The 15,895-nt window shown below is 56.3% G+C and overlaps 2 protein-coding genes across 7 annotated transcripts in view; both read left to right on the top strand.

Moving 5' to 3' along the window:
• LOC147215906 (connector enhancer of kinase suppressor of ras 2) overlaps positions 1 to 5,114 on the top strand; it is a 44,551-nt gene extending 39,437 nt beyond the window's left edge. For 3 of the 4 annotated variants that reach the window (XM_086178725.1, XM_086178726.1, XM_086178722.1), the window contains 3 exons: positions 1 to 348; positions 1,341 to 1,579; positions 2,229 to 5,114. The exon at positions 1 to 348 is cut by the window's left edge. In XM_086178725.1, coding sequence (XP_086034851.1) covers positions 1 to 348; positions 1,341 to 1,579; positions 2,229 to 2,438 — 797 coding nt within the window. In that variant the 3' untranslated portion in view covers positions 2,439 to 5,114. The remainder of the gene's footprint in view (positions 349 to 1,340; positions 1,580 to 2,228) is intronic. The other variant, XR_015109224.1, reaches the window with a different exon arrangement.
• A 508-nt stretch (positions 5,115 to 5,622) lies between these two features.
• LOC147215905 (uncharacterized) lies at positions 5,623 to 14,037 on the top strand. Of its 3 annotated transcripts, none has more exons than XM_086178720.1 (12): positions 5,623 to 5,710; positions 7,374 to 7,472; positions 7,562 to 7,684; positions 8,096 to 8,150; positions 8,922 to 9,020; positions 11,033 to 11,124; positions 11,289 to 11,414; positions 11,981 to 12,152; positions 12,243 to 12,470; positions 12,698 to 13,198; positions 13,470 to 13,574; positions 13,729 to 14,037. In XM_086178720.1, the coding sequence occupies exons 1-12, from the start codon at positions 5,699 to 5,701 to the stop codon at positions 13,815 to 13,817; spliced, it is 1,701 nt and encodes a 566-aa protein (XP_086034846.1). In that variant the 5' UTR covers positions 5,623 to 5,698; the 3' UTR covers positions 13,818 to 14,037. The 3 variants fall into 3 exon arrangements, with proteins under 3 accessions (XP_086034846.1, XP_086034847.1, XP_086034845.1); XM_086178721.1 differs by lacking the exon at positions 5,623 to 5,710 and adding an exon at positions 6,424 to 6,446 and having other exon boundaries at positions 8,968 to 9,020; XM_086178719.1 differs by lacking the exon at positions 5,623 to 5,710 and adding an exon at positions 7,001 to 7,286 and having other exon boundaries at positions 8,968 to 9,020.
• The last annotated feature ends 1,858 nt before the right edge of the window (positions 14,038 to 15,895 follow it).

The following is a 15,895-nucleotide window of genomic DNA, read 5'->3' as shown; positions in this document are numbered from 1 at the left end:
GCGAGTACGGCAACCTGATGGGCGGCGTGGCCGCGGACGCGGGCTTCTACGGCGGCCCGGGCCGGCAGGGCGTGTCCCCGGAGAGGCGGCGGCAGGCCACGCTGCCCGTCCGCAGGCACCGCGCCGCCGAGAGGGACCGGGAGCGGGACGGGCCCTTCCCCCTGGAGAGAGGCGCGCACACACACGCGCACACACACCGACGCTCGCACAAGCAGCGCAGCCAGAGCCTCCCCCGGAACAGGGACCCCCTGCTGGGGAGGCTCCCGCACACCTCCGCCCACATGGAGGAGAGGAGCGAGGACGAGGAGCCGGAGGGCCGCGGCGCCGACCTGCACCAGGGGGACCCAGGTGAGGAACCCGGCGGGAGCCAGACGTCACGGCGACACGGAGGGGGGATGAAGGTCCGCCGGACACGGAGGGGGGATGAAGGTCCGCCGGCAGCTCGGAGCAGATGGACAGAAGAGGGTCAGCCAGAGGGGAAGGAGAGGTGGAGGAGACGGGGTGGGAGGGGACGAGGCTCGCTCGGGAGAAGACACCAGGCCGCAGAGCTGGAGCTCTGGAGCTTCTCTTTGGAGAAGGAGAAGTTCAGGATCAGGAAGGAGTCCATCTGAGGGACGGCACGTGTTCGATGTTCTGGAGATAAAGTCACGCCGAGATGGTCCGGACACCGACAGAGGAGGGACGGAGGAGGTAGAAGGATGCTGAGGTCGGAGCTGGCGGGCGGGAGGCTGGGGGGGCAGGAAGGTAGATGGTGGTTGAGCAGAGGGTTGGAAGGAGGCAGATGATTGGCAGTGGAAGGGAGCAGCCGAGGACAAGAAGAAGAACCAGTGGGAGGAGAAGCAGAACATGACGGTAGAAATAACTTCACGCGAGTAGATACATGGAGTCCTTCTGTAGCCCAAAGATATTTGAGATATTTATCACCGGGAGTTGAAGCTGCTCGGCCACCTTCAGTCAGGTCAGATGCAGCGGGAACATCTTCCTCCGCCGATTCTACCTGTCGTTCATGCGCACTCGTCGAACTTCTGGTTAGAAGGTTGAGAGGAGATGTGGAGCTTTGTCCCGAGAGGAACGTTCATGCAGCAGGAGAAGGGTTTTGAGGGTTTGAAGGCGTCAGTTGGTGGAACCGGATCTCCTGGGTCGTGTCACGTCTCAATCCGAACATTAGTCTTCAAGGACACAGATGTTCTCCTGCTCTGCTGGATGATCTTCTGCAGACGCAGGGACCTGTGTTTGTTTAGAGCTCTGTCAGACCCGCATCACGTCCCTCGGTTTTCTACCGTTCTGATGGACCCGCTGGAGCCATGTGACCTGACCTTACCTGACCTCCGCTCCTTCAGACCTGCTGGACCTGAGGGCGGAGAGCCGCGAGCGTCGGGTGTCTGAGGGCCGCGAGCCGGAGCAGCTGGACGGGCTGGAGCAGCTGTACCGGGCCCTGGAGCAGGCCAACCTCACCGCCCTGGGAGACCCCAGACCCTGCAGCAGGCAGGACCTCCGGAGGGGCTTCACCCACAGGTCCAGGGACCCCCTGCTCAACGACAGGCTGCACCGCGTCCGAGCGCTCCGGAGCACCTTGAAGGTAAGCGTGCGCACGCCGGGCTGAACATCTGAACCAAGCAGAACCAGGAACAGACAGGCAGCCGTCACCTTCGCTCCAAGAAGGTGCCAGAATCTTTCACATCTCATCTCAAAATTAGCAATGTGGCCCCTCCCAGTCTGCCTGGGGCCACACACACACACACACACACACACAAACACACTGTCACCCTGGTCCATACTAAGGGGATTCTTCTCCTCTGACTGAATGGGCTCCTAACCCTGGTAGCAACCTTTACATGACATTACATTACATTTGGCAGACGCTTTTATCCAAAGCGACTTACAATAGAGGACATAGAGCTGCAAATACACTTAATAGGCGTCTGCAGAGGAGCAGACAGACAGACAGACAGACAGACAGACAGACAGACAGACAGACAGACAGACAGACAGACAGACAGACAGACAGAGAGGAACAGCACCTCCGTCAGCCCTGGTCTGGTCCTGGGTGCAGATACTGCAGTCCGTGGGCGTCTCGGAACTATAATGAAATGAACGACGGTTCGATTATTTTTTTTCTGGAAAATGTCCGCTTCCGAAGCGGCGGCGAGATCTTTGCGCCGGAGATGTCGGGTTGTCCTGCCGGATGTGACCCCGGCGGTGTTCAGGATGAACGTCTCCCCCCGCAGGACAAGGAGTCGGAGCTGGCGGTGATCTGCGCCCTGCTGGAGGACCCGGGCCTCTGCTCCCAGACCTTCAGGGAGTGGAAGCAGTGGCACGGAGAGCTCTACTCGGACATCTGCCAGCTCAGCCCCGGCACCAACGGCCAGGACGAGCTGTCCCCGCTGGGGGCGCCACTCATGACCCACACACACTCCTTCATCGAGACGCACGTGTGAGGAGGACACACACACACACACACACACACACACACACACATGCACGCACGCACACACACACACACGCAGATTGTTGGATGTGTACATACCATAGGGACCCGAGTGTATGAACTTTTGATACTCCTGAGCCCCCGAGCCCCCCGAGGCCCCCGAGGCCCCCAGGTGCCTGCTGCATGCCTGAGCAGAAAGCGTTATTCTTCCCGTGTCCGTGGCAGAAGGTCCACGCGCTGGTGGAGCGAGAGGAGAACATGAGAGGAGACCTTTGAAGCGCTCATGCGTCCTTTGTACACTCCCGGTTTTGCTATTTTCCCGGTGGATTGTCGGGTGTGTGTGTGTGTGTGTGTGTGTGGGGGGGCTATGTAGCAGCAATACAGAGGAGAATCCTTTCCACCACAGCACTGTACTTTTGTACTGAAGAACTTTGCACCCAGAGCCAACAGTCCCCCCCCCTTCCTCCTGGCTTCCTGTCGCCTCCGGGGCCTCCGGGGCCTCCTGGGCTTCCTGGGCTTCCCGGGCCCCCCCGGGGCCCCCCAGGCCCCCGCCCGACGCCTGTGGACAAAGGAGGAACCGTCGTCTCACACGATGAATGGTAGCCATCAGTGCGGGTGCGTCGGTTCTCCTCTGGGAGCCCGCGAGAAAGACCCCGCCGTGCACGGAGGCCCCGCCGTGCACGGAGGACTAACAGTGAGGGTTTATCCGCCGGCGTCCACCTGCAGGAGGAGGCCCTTCTGATGGTGCAGCTCTGCAGCCCAGGTTGCACCCTCTCTCCCTCTGTTCTCCTCTCTTTGTCCGATTCCGTTCATCTCTCTCTCTCGTTTCTTGATTTGCCTGCTCTCTCTCTCTCTCTCTCTCTCTCTCTCTCTCTCTCTCTCTCTCTCTCTCCCTCCATCCCTCTCTCCCTCTCTGCTGATGAGAGACTTGTGTATATGTGCATACTGCCGTGTATACTGATGTAAATGTTTGCGTTCCACTACCACTGTGATGCTTTTAGAGGTAGCGGAGGGAAGACAGAGACTACCGTATGTATTTGCGTGGGTGCAAAACCTCCCCCGGTTTATTTTTTTGTCCTTAACAGCGAATGCGAGAGTTTTTTTTCGAACGAGTCACTCACTTACAAAGAATGCACTTTCTATATCTCTATATGTCATCGGCTCCATCACAGGGTCCACGGCGTCTCATTGGCCTCCCTACCATTGCTATCCAAAATATCAGGTAAAAGCATTTGCCGTCCCATTTTCTAAGATTTATGTACAGTCTACAAATATATTTAAAAATAGAAGAGTATATAAATCTGTTTATGTTTTGTGTCATAGATATAATGTAAAGTATGATGTATTCTATGCCAAGGTTTTGCGGTGTCCCCCTCTTCACTCTGTAGATGCGGTCGAAGGAGGAGGCGGCCAGTCACCGCCCTCCGCCGGCCGGTCCAGGTCGCCGCCGAGCCGTAGAGCCGGGCGGGGCCGTGGAGCCGGGCGGGGCCCTCGAGCCGGGCGGGGCCGGGGCCCCGGCGATGGCTTGCATGAGAAAAGGCCTGGGACTGACTTGATCGGACAGGGTAGAAATTTCGTGGATCGTTTGCCTTTCGTTTTTTTTCTTCCTCATTTCCCTTCCGTGAAAAGTTGAACTCGTAGCGCACGTTCAATGCCGAACACCATCAGCACAGGTTTCATTTGCAACCTCAGATTTTACTTCGGGCCGCGCCGTATCTGTGCGGACCTCCTCTAGCAGCCGGCAGGGAGGCGGAGGTTTGTCCCGGCGGCGCCGGCGAGGTGCGAAGCACCGTGGCGGGAAGCTCCGTCGAGCCGTTTCATCCGCGAGTTAAGGCCACGGACTCGAAGGGCGCCCCCGACTGGGAGACCGATGCGTAGCGCCCGCCGGCACCCGGCACTATCCGCACTGACTCCTCATAGGTTACCGCTCCAGGATCAGGTCGTTCACGGGTCTCGTCCCGGCGAAGCATCACACACACCCCGCACACACACGGCTCGTGTTTTACCCACGGTTGATTTGACAGTACCGCAAAGACACTATACGATGCAAGCACTTTCCCCCGTGCCTCCCAATCCTCTCTTTGGCGACGGCGGACCGGTGACGTCGGCGTTCCACACACACACACACACACACACACACACACACACATGCATACACATGCGCACATCTGCAGAAGCGTTTCAGTACACTTTCAGTCTGCGAAGGAGACCTCTCTCACCTCCCGGCGTCGGTTGTCTTTTGTTTTTCCGGCCGCTGCTCCGCCGAGCGGCGACGTAACCGTAGATTACCGGAGTTAATTACTGTTTGTAGGCACAGACTGTGTTATCCCTCCCAGATCTATGTGTGCGTAGACCTGCGAAACGGGCCGAAAAGGGAGATTCCACTGTGTGTTCTTTCAGGGGTGTACACCTCATGGTACATTGCACAGGTGTGTAAGATGTAAGTTGCACTGCGACATTAAAAAAAGGAACATATTGCTCTTTTTCAAGGATAATATTAGCTTACTGTTATTCTGTACATTAAACTGACTAAAGATGATATTAAAAAAAGAAAGAAAATGACATTTATTCTTCCTAAAGTAGCCTTTTTTGGTTTCATATATATGAATATATATTAAAGAAAATACAGATTGTACACCTAAGTTGTTATCTTTGACTTCAATAAACTGAATCCTCTGCACTACGAGCTGCGTGATGTTCGCACCTCTGTTCTTCTTGGGAGATGAAATGAAACCCGAGCACGGACGTCGACGTTGCCCGAGTATCTGCGAATACGTTTGTCGACACCTCGCGCGCCGGCGTCGCCTCTGGAGCTCTGCCTTCGTCGCGTCCAGGCCCGAATAGGAAAATAGGAAAAGGCTGAGGAAGACTCTCCAGGATGGGAATCTGCATTCTTGGTCGGGCGGCGGCGGCGCGAGGCCACAGGTGACGGTTCGGAGTCCAGGTCAGGGATCATCCCGTAACGAGCAAACCATATTTGGCCGTGCAATCAATCACTTATGCCTGGTCGGGAGGTCTTTGAGCAGAAAAAGGCCCTCTTCCTGCCCCGGCGCCCCTTGGCACGTGATTCACGATTGTTTTGCATCGAAGAAACACAGACATTTCCGGTGGCGGGCGTCTGCACCGGCAGTGACGTATGCAGCGCCCGCAGAGGCGCCGCCGCGGAGCCCGCTGAAGTCCCGGGTCCGGCCACCGGGAGGCGGTAGCCGGTCGCAGTGCGGGCCCGCAGAGTCCGCAGGGAAGGAGCAGGGAAGAAGGAGCAGCGCTGTCATGGCGGCCAAGGTGAATGCTTGTCACGACTCTTTCAGCGGACTGTTTGTTGCGTATTGATATCTTTCTTTGAATATGCGGCTGCGACGGAGCCGCCAGCCGCCGCGGGGCCGCCTGTCCCGGCGTGGGGGGCCCCGGCCCCGGCCCCGGCTCCGGCCCGGCTCCTTTGAATGAGCCCTTGCTAATGCTAACACGGCTAGCAGTGCTAGCGGGGCTAGCGGGGTTAGCAGGGCTAGCGTGGCTACCAAGGCTAGCGGGGCTAGAAGGGCAGTTGATCAGCTTGCGGCTGGGTATGAAGGCGTTCCCAGGGCAACGCCGGCGGCTTCTGCGCCCGGACCGGGAGCGACATTCTTATTAAAATACGACACTTGTCGGAACCGAGCGTTTCATGCCACGATTCAGTTACCTGGACAGTCACGGGTGCCGGGCCAGGCTGGACCTGGAAGGGGACGGCCGGGTATCAGTCCCTGCTCGCCCGCCTGACACCAGCCTCCCTCATTGAGGGACATCTTCTGGAGATCGGGTCACACTGAGACAGAGGAGGGATGCTGAAGATCCGGCCAGGAAGACGCTGAGGGTGCATTTGCAAGGCAGGAGGTCTAGAGCAGGTCCAGGGAGGAGGTTTGAGGGGAAGAAGAGGACAGGAAGATGTAGATAGTGTGAGGTGGAGGTAGGTGGAGATAGGTGGAGGCGTGACCCCGGAAGGAGAAGCCCGGTTCGGCGTGAAGGCTTTCTGTGATGATGAAACGTACGTTCTGGTAAACACCGAGGCGCAGGTTGTGTCGCCCGGACGGCTGTCGACGGAGACGAACCCGAGCGAGGTGTCCATCTCTTCTCGGCCGAGCTGCTCTCTCCAGTTTCCTTTCCAGAAGCCCACATGGCCGGCATGAGAAGATGGATGAAACATTCGGCAAAGCTTCTTTTTTTCCATCTGCATTTTTCATTATCATGTGTTATTTTGAATCTCTTAAAAATCTGCAAGAAATGACCCCCGATTTTACGATCCTTTTAATTCCATGAGGTTTACATAGAAAACCCCCAAAATGTGTTGGATATTACCAAACAATTGGCAGGACGTTACAGATACACAAGTGATGAATGAAACCCCCCCCAAAAAAAATCTGTGAGTAATCGTCCAGAAATGGGGCCCCAAATGACACCGACGTTTGTGACGTATCGCTTGTCCATGAGTGAAAAATTGTCAGTAACTGCAGTGAGTCCATACAATATAGGAAATTTAACATGTGATCTCGAAGACGCTCTCAATATGAGCATGAAACAGCAGGAGTTGTATACAGGAGTTGTATCTATTGCAGAGCTACGTTGATGTTCAGTATCTTACGACGTTACGCCGCCGTTTGATAATCCTCGATGAGGCCGCCGGTTGGACGGTGGCTAAGATGGCGTCGTGATCCCGCGCTCCCATCTAGAGTCCCACCGCGGCCTTTCTACGTGGGCTTTGCATGTTCTCGTCGTGGACTCCCGCGTGGGGTCTCCCGGGGTTTTCCGGGTTCCTCCGGCGGCACTCCGGGGTTCGGTGAAGATGCTAAACCGTCCATCCACAGGCGTCTGTGTTTGGAGACGTCAGGTGGGAGTGGCTCCGGCGCCCGGCCCGCCGTGCACAGAAGAGGCTGTGAGATGAATAAATGGATATTCTGTTGCCGTCACGCCGCAGGTGGTGATGTTGGCCGTCCCGACGGTGCTGGGCGTCGCCTCCATCCGGGTGTACACCACGAGCGAGGCCCCCGGCGATGGGCTTCCCACTCGAGAAAAGGTAGTCACTTACCCGCAGAACCTCATGACGTGGTTCTCCGGGCTCCGGCGTCTCGTCATAACACACTATATCGGCCCTGCTTTCTCCAGCTGAACATCTACACACCCCTGGCAAAGTCCTCTCAAGTCCCTGTCCTCGAGAAGCCCGGGCTGATAGAGAGCGGCGTGACCGCGGCCAGGGAGGGCGTCACGCCGGTCTTCCAGGCCGTAAAGGTACGGTCCGCCTCGCCGACATGGTCTGAGGGGCACGTCGGAATACGTGGGTCGCCGCCTGCTTCAAGGCCGCCGCGCACCTCCTCCACGCCTGCTGTCCTCACACAGCGGCAGATGTGCGCGCAGGTGTTTTTCAAATGGAAAAAAACACGCGGCATCAAACAGATTTCAAAACCTGATTTGGAGCTCCCGTAGTTTGTACTTTCAGGTCAGGAGTCGTGCAGGAAACGCAGCTTGTGCGGCGTGCTCTTTAGCCGTGACGAGATCTGACAGTTTGATAATGCCTGAGGTGCCTGGAACAAAACAACAAAAAAAACCTATCAGGCGCTTCCACTTGAGCGTCAGCCGTGCCGTCGCCTTCGCGATGATCTGATATCTTGGTTTTTTGGTGTGGGCTTGTTTTTGCCGTAGGGCGCCTGCGTCTCTGTGAAAAAGGGAAGTGTGAACCTGTACCACGCCGGAGAGGGTGAGTTCACCGTCGGCACTGTGAAGTTTCAGAAGATGTGTTTCCACAGCCGCACCGCTCTGTGTTTTCTGTTCTTCCTCCTGACGCGCGGTCCTTCGCCGCCATACGTCAGTGTATTTAAAGACACACTTCGAATCAGAGAGCAGCTTCCAGGATTAAACAAATCGGAATAAATTAGTAAACATGGATCCACCCTCACTCTGTGAGTCCCAGTGCAAAGACCAGGTGCCGTCACTTATTCAATGCACCAAGTCTCCTTCTGCTGTCAAACATTCGAGGAAGAAGACACAGTTGAGAGCACAACTCAATCCAGGGTTCTTCAAGCTTTTCCAGGCCAGCGACCCCAATATAGATCTATCTATATATATATATCTATATATATATAGATATATATATATATATATGTATATAAAATATAAAATAGTGTTCTGTATGAAAAAAACCTGGTGCAGTATTTTAACACACCTTGTTTTATGGGTTAGCTTCCAAGCTATCCAGAAGGCACACAGGTCGCGGCGGCCATGCCTCCTCATTTGTAGACACACCCGGTCCAGCGATAACAACCCGTCTGTCGGTCACGCGTCGGAGGTGTTCCGTCCACCTCTTCATGGTGAACACGGAGGTGGAGATCCATCCACCTCCGCCAACTAAAAACCTACTGTGGAAGTGAATTGACTGATTCCGTGTTGAAACCCACCACCTTCTGACCTACAGCTGCCCTGGGATGTTCTCCGGGATGTCAACGCATTCTCCGTTTGAAATGTTTTCCAGATCTGTACTATTATTTGAAAGACCCTCCCCCGGATTTCCTCCCCAGATTTGGCACCATCACCATGGCCGGCCTGCTCGGCATGTTCCTGGCCAGAAAAGGTACCACGACTCCGCCGCTTTCAGCTTTAAGCTCCGCCGACGAGACGGGCGGTTTTTGTGTTTGGATGGCGAGCCGGTTGCAGGTTGACCACGTGACCTTCTTCCGAAAGAAGAACGTTGTAAAGTACGCCTCCGACGGAACCGTCAGTTGAGGTTTCCCTGCCGGAGGGTTTGTGGCACCTGAAGTCGGAGAAGATAAGTGGTTCCCCGTCGCTCGGTGTGTTTCCGAGGACAAGCCGGCCGTCAGGTGTGAGCAGGAGAGCAAAGTCCTGTCTGACTCCGGGATGTCCGGGCCGCTGGCTGAGCCTCGGGTCTTTCCCCGGACCTTCAATTTATTCCCGTCGGCCACGGATCGGCGGCGAGCCGTGTCCGTGTGTCACAGAGCACAGCTTCTCACAGCTTCTCACAGCTTCTAGCAGCTTCTCACAGCTTCTAGCAGCTTCTCACAGCTTCTCACGCCTTTAATATTTATCAGGCTCTTGGGTGTGAATCTTGTACCTCCTCAGGACTCTCCTGCCCTGCCCCCGCTCCTTCCTCACCGATGAGACTTGTGGTACTTGTGGTACCATTTAGAAAACGACCACATAAAGAGAAAAAATTTGCGCATTAACAAAAGAGAAGCACAAATGGAACGACTCTGACACACACACACACACACCCACACACACATTCGTATCGAGGGACATTCAACGCACGAAGGTTCAGTTGGTTCCACCTTCCACAGAGTCCACTCACCAGCCAGAGTATGAATGGGAGCATAAAGCGTACCATCATAAAATACAACAAGAAGTTCATCAACCGAGGAAAGGCACTAAAAACACAAGGAGTAAAACTGTGGAGCCCTCATCAAAGTTAGAGCAGACAGGTAAACGCCAGCTCAGGACAACAGATGGGCCTTCAGCTGCCTTTTAAAGGCTTTGCACAGATTAGACTAATCCTGCCTGAGCAGGCACAGGGAGCACAGGGAGCACAGGGAGCTCCTCCGGGGTTCTGAGGACTCACCGCTGCGACGCTCCAAACCTGGACTGCGGTCCAGGGAGGCAGGAGATGCAGCCGGGGCCCCGCAGGTGTGTGTGCGGTCAAATTTACAACACGCGCACAAATCCATCCTCGTGCTCGTGAAGCTGAATCCGCCGTGGAGGTGAACAGATTAGTGCAGAAGAGGCCGGGCGGTTGGGGAGACTAGTTAGGGAGCATCTGGTCTGATGTGGCTGCATCTTCTGTGAAGATCAGCCTGCTCTGCTGCTCGGCAGCATCACGGCTCCTTAAGCCTAGAAGCTCAGGTGCGCTGGATTGTTTTGTTTACAGTGGCGCACACACACACACACACACACACACACACACACACACACACACGTGCACATGCACATGCACACGCAGCCATTGAGACTGCGTTGGATTCCCGTGGCTCTGAGGCTGTGAGGATCCGAGCTCCTCTCCTCTGGCGAGAGATGGACGTCCTCTTGAGGAAGGCAGGGTTTGTTCCCGCAGCTCGTCCTCGCGTCAGCGTGGAGGAACGTGTCGCCTGCTGCGTGTGCACGCCGTGCACGGCGAGGGGTTTATTATCCTTTCCAAGCCGCTGTCACACCAACATCTGCCTCATCGGTGTCCGTGAAGCAGCTGTGTGTTGCCGACTCGGCGGGTGAAGGTCCTCACGGGTCGGGGCGGAGATGATGTGTGGACCTCAGATGGACCCGAGCGTATCGCTCAGACCTGGAATCGGCTGCTCGGCCTCTTGGAAGCAGCTCCGTTCTGTTCTGAGGTTCTTCCGTCCTCCGTGGGAACCTTCAGACACGGGCCGAGCGCAGGCGGGTCCACCGGGTCAGCGTTCACAGGGGCAAGCAGGGGGAGATGGCTCACCGCGGGAGAATGACCTTGTGACCTGCTGTGCTGGTCTTCAGTAAGCCTGAGCAAGCTGCGTGTGTGTGAAACCCTGCGAGATCCTTCTCGGGCCAGGTGGTCCTCCCCGGTCGGCTCTGACTCCGGCTCCCGCCGCTCCGTCTGTGTTGCAGGTTCTCGTCTGAAGAAGGTCGCCGTCCCTGTGGGCCTGATGAGCGCAGGAGCGTCGCTGTGCTACCCGGCCCAAGCGGTGGCCGTCGTCAAGGTGACGCCTCCCGGCCGGACGTCTCCTCAGCTTCCACGGCGGCCCGGCGGCACAGCCGACCGTCGGACCGTCGAACCGTCGGACGGTCGGACCGTCGGACCGTCGGACCGTCGGACCGTCCGACCGTCCGACCGTCCGCTCATCCCTTGTTCCGTGTTCTCCAGGTGACGGCTCAGAAGGTGTATGCGGCGGGGCGGTGGGGCGGTGGAGCGATGTCCTCCCTGCTCTCCAGCCCGTCCCAGCAGCCCGCTGCCGCCGCCGCCGCCGCCGCCGCCGCTGCAGCCCCGCAGGTGAGCGGCCGTGTCGTCACTGAAGGGTCCAACTGTTGGCGTCAGATCTACCAACGGTACAAGACCGATGACACGGCCAGACGTTTCCCTTTGAAGACAACCTGCTCGTTGCAGGAGGTCCTCCCTGTGCGCGGTGTCTCCTCAGAACAACCCACCGCCGTGCCGCGGTTTCAAACCGCCTGCAGAATCAGCTGAATTGGCTAAATCTTCGTTCTGTCAGTGGAAGGACGGACTGTCGCCGAACGCAGCAAAGCGGCTGTTTTATCTCCACTGGCTTCCATCATCTCTGGAAGCCGAAGCTCTCGATTCTTTCCGGTTAACCGCTCATCTCCAAAACATGTCATGGAGGAACATTCGTTCTGCCTCCTTGAAACGTTGACGACATGTCGGATCGTGAGATGCTAATCTTCGGTGTTACTGAGTTACCGAGGCTCCACAGGGGAGAGGAGGAACATCCTGTTTCTCCTGGACCTGGTGTCCATAGGACTCACTGGACCTTCAGATGCACAGAGCTGAAGTGTCTTCTTTAAATGAACTCAGTAGATGTTTGTGTTTCCTGCTCTAAGGCAGCCACAGCACCGCATCCAGCGGCTGAAGAGGCTGGTCCACCCGGTATCTCCTCCACCCTTGGGACGGAGGTGGAGTCCACCGAGGACGTTCCTGCTTCCGATGAGTCGGTCATCACCGCGGGAGCAGAGGAGATCTCAGCCAGTCGAAGCTCCGCAGAGACACCGGCAGGTTGGACAGACGTGGATCTGCTTTCATGGCTCAGATCAGTCACGTGATGGTCTCCTCTCATGAGATGCTCCGTTTTCCTCTTTCTCCCAGATCTTCTGGAGCTTCCAGCGCCGGCAGAGACAGAGCTCACGGTCCCGGCTGAAGATCCGTCTCCTGCCGCGGAGCCGGTGGCCACCAAAGCACCAGAAGACGTCTCTGAAGCCGTGGAAGCCCAGTCCGCACTGAGCGTTGAACCAGAGAGCTTGGAGTTGGTTCCCGATGAGGCTCCTCACACCGCAGAAGAACCTCCTGCTCCAAAGACCTCGGAGGAGCCAGCAGGTATCCACCGAAGCTCCGGCTGATGCTGGAGGTTTTAGTTGTCTTCACCAGAGGAGATCTTTAACATCCATGTCTTCTGCTGTCTGGAGCCGTTGTGCTCAAACCCTGGTCTGAAGCCACCTGCCACTCTAGTCCTCTTCTCCTTTGGGTTATGGATGAGTCATCTTTCAGCTTTCTCCTTCCACTGGAGAACTTCTTGCTCCAACTGAGATGTCTTTTTTCCACAGAAGAACCTCCTGTTCCAGTTGAGCTTCCCCCTCCTGCAGAAGAACCTCCTGCCCCAGCTGAGGTTGCTTCCTCCACAGAAGAACCTCCTGCTCAAGCTGAGGTTGCTTCCTCCACAGAAGAACCTCCTGCTGCAGCTGAGGTTGCTTCCTCCACAGAAGAACCTCCTGCTGTAGCTGAGGTTGCTTCCTCCACAGAAGAACCTCCTGCTGTAGCTGAGGTTGCTTCCTCCACAGAAGAACCTCCTGCTCAAGCTGAGGTTGCTTCCTCCACAGAAGAACCTCCTGCTGTAGCTGAGGTTGCTTCCTCCACAGAAGAACCTCCTGCTGCAGCTGGTCCTCCCCCTCTTACCAAAGAACCTTCTGCTCCAGCTGTGGATGCCTGTTCCACAGAAGCAGGTCCGGCTGAGATTACCCCTCCTACAGAAGAACCTCTCGTTCCATCTGAGGTTCCTCCTTCCACAGAGGAACGTCCTGCTCCGGAGACCTCAGATGAGCCATCAGGTGAGTTCCACAGAGACTCCCAGACCTACCAGAACATCGGCGTACCTTTCACTCCAGACACACCTGCTCCTGCATGTACCACCTGACCTCATTGGTTGGAGCTGCTCAGATGCTGTGGACCTCCTGAGATGGAAAGGCTTTGTAGAACCAGCTTCCATGAGCCTGAGGTCCTGGAGGTCTGACCTGAGTTGGGTTCTGCCGGTCCTCGACGGACATCTGGACCTCGCGGCCGATGACCCTCCGGCTGACCCTCTGCTGGTTTTGTCTGCAGCCCCCGTTGTGTCCACGCCTGGACTGGATGGTGAGCAGGTGGCTTCTGCTGAGGAGCACACACACACACCTGCCTCTGAGGGACCTTCAGAAGAACCCGCCAAAGGTACGGCCTGCACCTGCTGCAACACAGGGTCACCTGTGGTCAGTGACACACACACCTCCCACTCTAGGGTGGGTCCCAGCACACACACACACACACACACACACACACACACACACCGATAATAATCAGCTGTGATTCCCCCGGTGTCCTGCAGGTGTCTCTGCGTTCAAGGCTGACCCGGCCCTCATGGACTTCGGCCAGTCCAGCCCTGAAGATGACGACCTGTACAGCACGCGCAGCTGAGAGCCTCAAGCACACACACACACACACACTTTCTCACAGGAAGTGTGTGTATAAGTGAGTGAGTGAGCGAGTGAGAGAGTCTGTGTGTGTGTGTGTGTGTGTGTGTGTGTGTGTGTGTGTGTGTGTGTGTGTCCTCCCAGACCATGATGGAGGTCTGGACCGCCTCAGACTGTCTTGTTGATCTCAGAGCCCAAATAAATGTATATTTTTGGTGAGTTGATGCTCGGCTGTGCTTCTCTTCTTTGGAAAGACCAAACCCTTAAGTTCTTCTTCTGAAGAACACCAATATCTCCTGGGCCCAGCAGGTCATGTCCAGGAAAGACGTACAAACATGAATTCAGAGAATCCACGTGAGAACCTGGGCAGGTTTATTGTAGAACGTTGAGAACATGGTGTGGGTGACAGGAACCACGGAGCCACAGGTGGTGGTGGAGGAGGGCTGCTGAACATCATCTGCTGCTTGAAGCCTCCAGATCATGTGTTACATTGAACCGCTTGAGTTGGAACTTTCTCTCCCGGGCCGCTCCCATCAGGGGCGCCACGGCCGACCACCGGCCTCCGTCCAACCGCTGCGTGCTGTCGTCTCCACCGGCTTCCTTCAGAAGAAGGTTGGACCTGCTTGTCTTCTAGGGAACTCACCTGTGAGGACTAGTAGGCCCACATATGCTTTGCTGCTTGTCATGACTGGAGGTTCTCGTCATCCAGGTCGTGTCGAAATCGTCTCATCGTGGCAACTGGACTGAAAGCCTTGGCTGGCAGACGTCTCACCCCTCAGACGTCTCACCCCTCAGAAGTCTCACCCCTCAGACGTCTCGCCCCTCAGAATTCTCGCCCCTCAGAAGTCTCACCCCTCAGACGTCTCACCCCTCAGACGTCTCGCCCCTCAGACGTCTCGCCCCTCAGAAGTCTCACCCCTCAGATGTCTCGCCCCTCAGACGTCTCGCCCCTCAGAAGTCTCGCCCCTCAGAAGTCTCACCCCTCAGAAGTCTCGCCCCTCAGACGTCTCGCCCCTCAGACGTCTCGCCCCTCAGACGTCTCGCCCCTCAGACGTCTCGCCCCTCAGACGTCTCACCCCTCAGAAGTCTCACCCCTCAGACGTCTCACCCCTCAGACGTCTCACCCCTCAGATGTCTCGCCCCTCAGACGTCTCGCCCCTCAGACGTCTCACCCCTCAGAAGTCTCACCCCTCAGACGTCTCACCCCTCAGACGTCTCACCCCTCACCCTGGAGGCTTCTTCGCTTCTAATGACCCGCGAGGAGGGTCTGAATTTTTCCGAATATAACCGCCCTTCTTGGCCCGTTGTGTTCTGATCCAACAGGACAGAATCCTGGGCATCAAGATTTGCAGGCAACCAACGCACCCATCGGTTTTTACTTTTCCAGTCACACCGACCCCTCGAGCTTGAACCGGGGTCATCGGAACTCTGCGCCGTCGGGCCAAGAAGATCCCTTCAGCCGCTGAAGGAAGCAGCACAGGTGCAAGAAGCCATCTTTGTCGAAACAGAAAAAACGTCTCTGAACAGAGGAGGGGCCTCAGACACCATCTTTCACAAACGTACAGCGCCGTACCGGGATCAATGCCAGGACGGACCAGGACCTTCTGCACCCTCCAAACAACCAGGAAAGACCCACCATCAGAGGCAGCCCTGGCAATGTCCTCCTGTACCTCAGGTCATGTGATCCAACAGGGTTCACTCCTTTGTTTAGCTTTACCATTTCACATTACAGTCCAGGTCATCCCACTAAGTTGCTCTTTAGTTCTGACGAAAGACACCCCCATTAGCGTAGCGTAGCGTAGCGTAGCGTAGCGACCTCCTCAGACCTTCTGCACATCAACTCTTCCACTTCCACAACAAGCCACCGGAACCTGGAGCCGCCCAAAAGCCTGGCAGTCATATTGAAAACTCCCCACGGGTCAGTAACTGAAGAAGCCTCTGGGATGAGGGATGAAACGTCTTCAAGTGAAGAAATTCACGTCCAGTTGCCACGACGGGAAGATTTCGACACAAACTTAGTGTTTTCGTCACACTAGAATGTGTCGTTCCAAAAGTATGAAGAATCATTTCCTTAGAAATTGC

This window comes from Fistularia commersonii, chromosome 31 (genome assembly GCF_037954325.1).
Source record: "Fistularia commersonii isolate RoL2024-O1a breed Wild chromosome 31, RoL_Fcom_v1.0, whole genome shotgun sequence".
Lineage (NCBI taxonomy): Eukaryota > Metazoa > Chordata > Actinopteri > Syngnathiformes > Fistulariidae > Fistularia > Fistularia commersonii.
Note: the sequence above shows the minus strand (reverse complement) of the source record. Positions and strands in the feature narration are given on the sequence as shown.

Bases quoted from the DNA above. Each gene is read 5' to 3' on its own strand.
- LOC147215905 (XM_086178719.1), top strand. From the start codon at position 7,070: ATGAGGCCGCCGGTTGGACGGTGGCTAAGATGGCGTCGTGATCCCGCG. The intron at 7,287-7,373 runs GTGGGAGTGGCT...GTCACGCCGCAG, and splicing joins TCTGTGTTTGGAGACGTCAG to GTGGTGATGTTGGCCGTCCC. The intron at 11,125-11,288 runs GTGACGCCTCCC...CGTGTTCTCCAG, and splicing joins AAGCGGTGGCCGTCGTCAAG to GTGACGGCTCAGAAGGTGTA.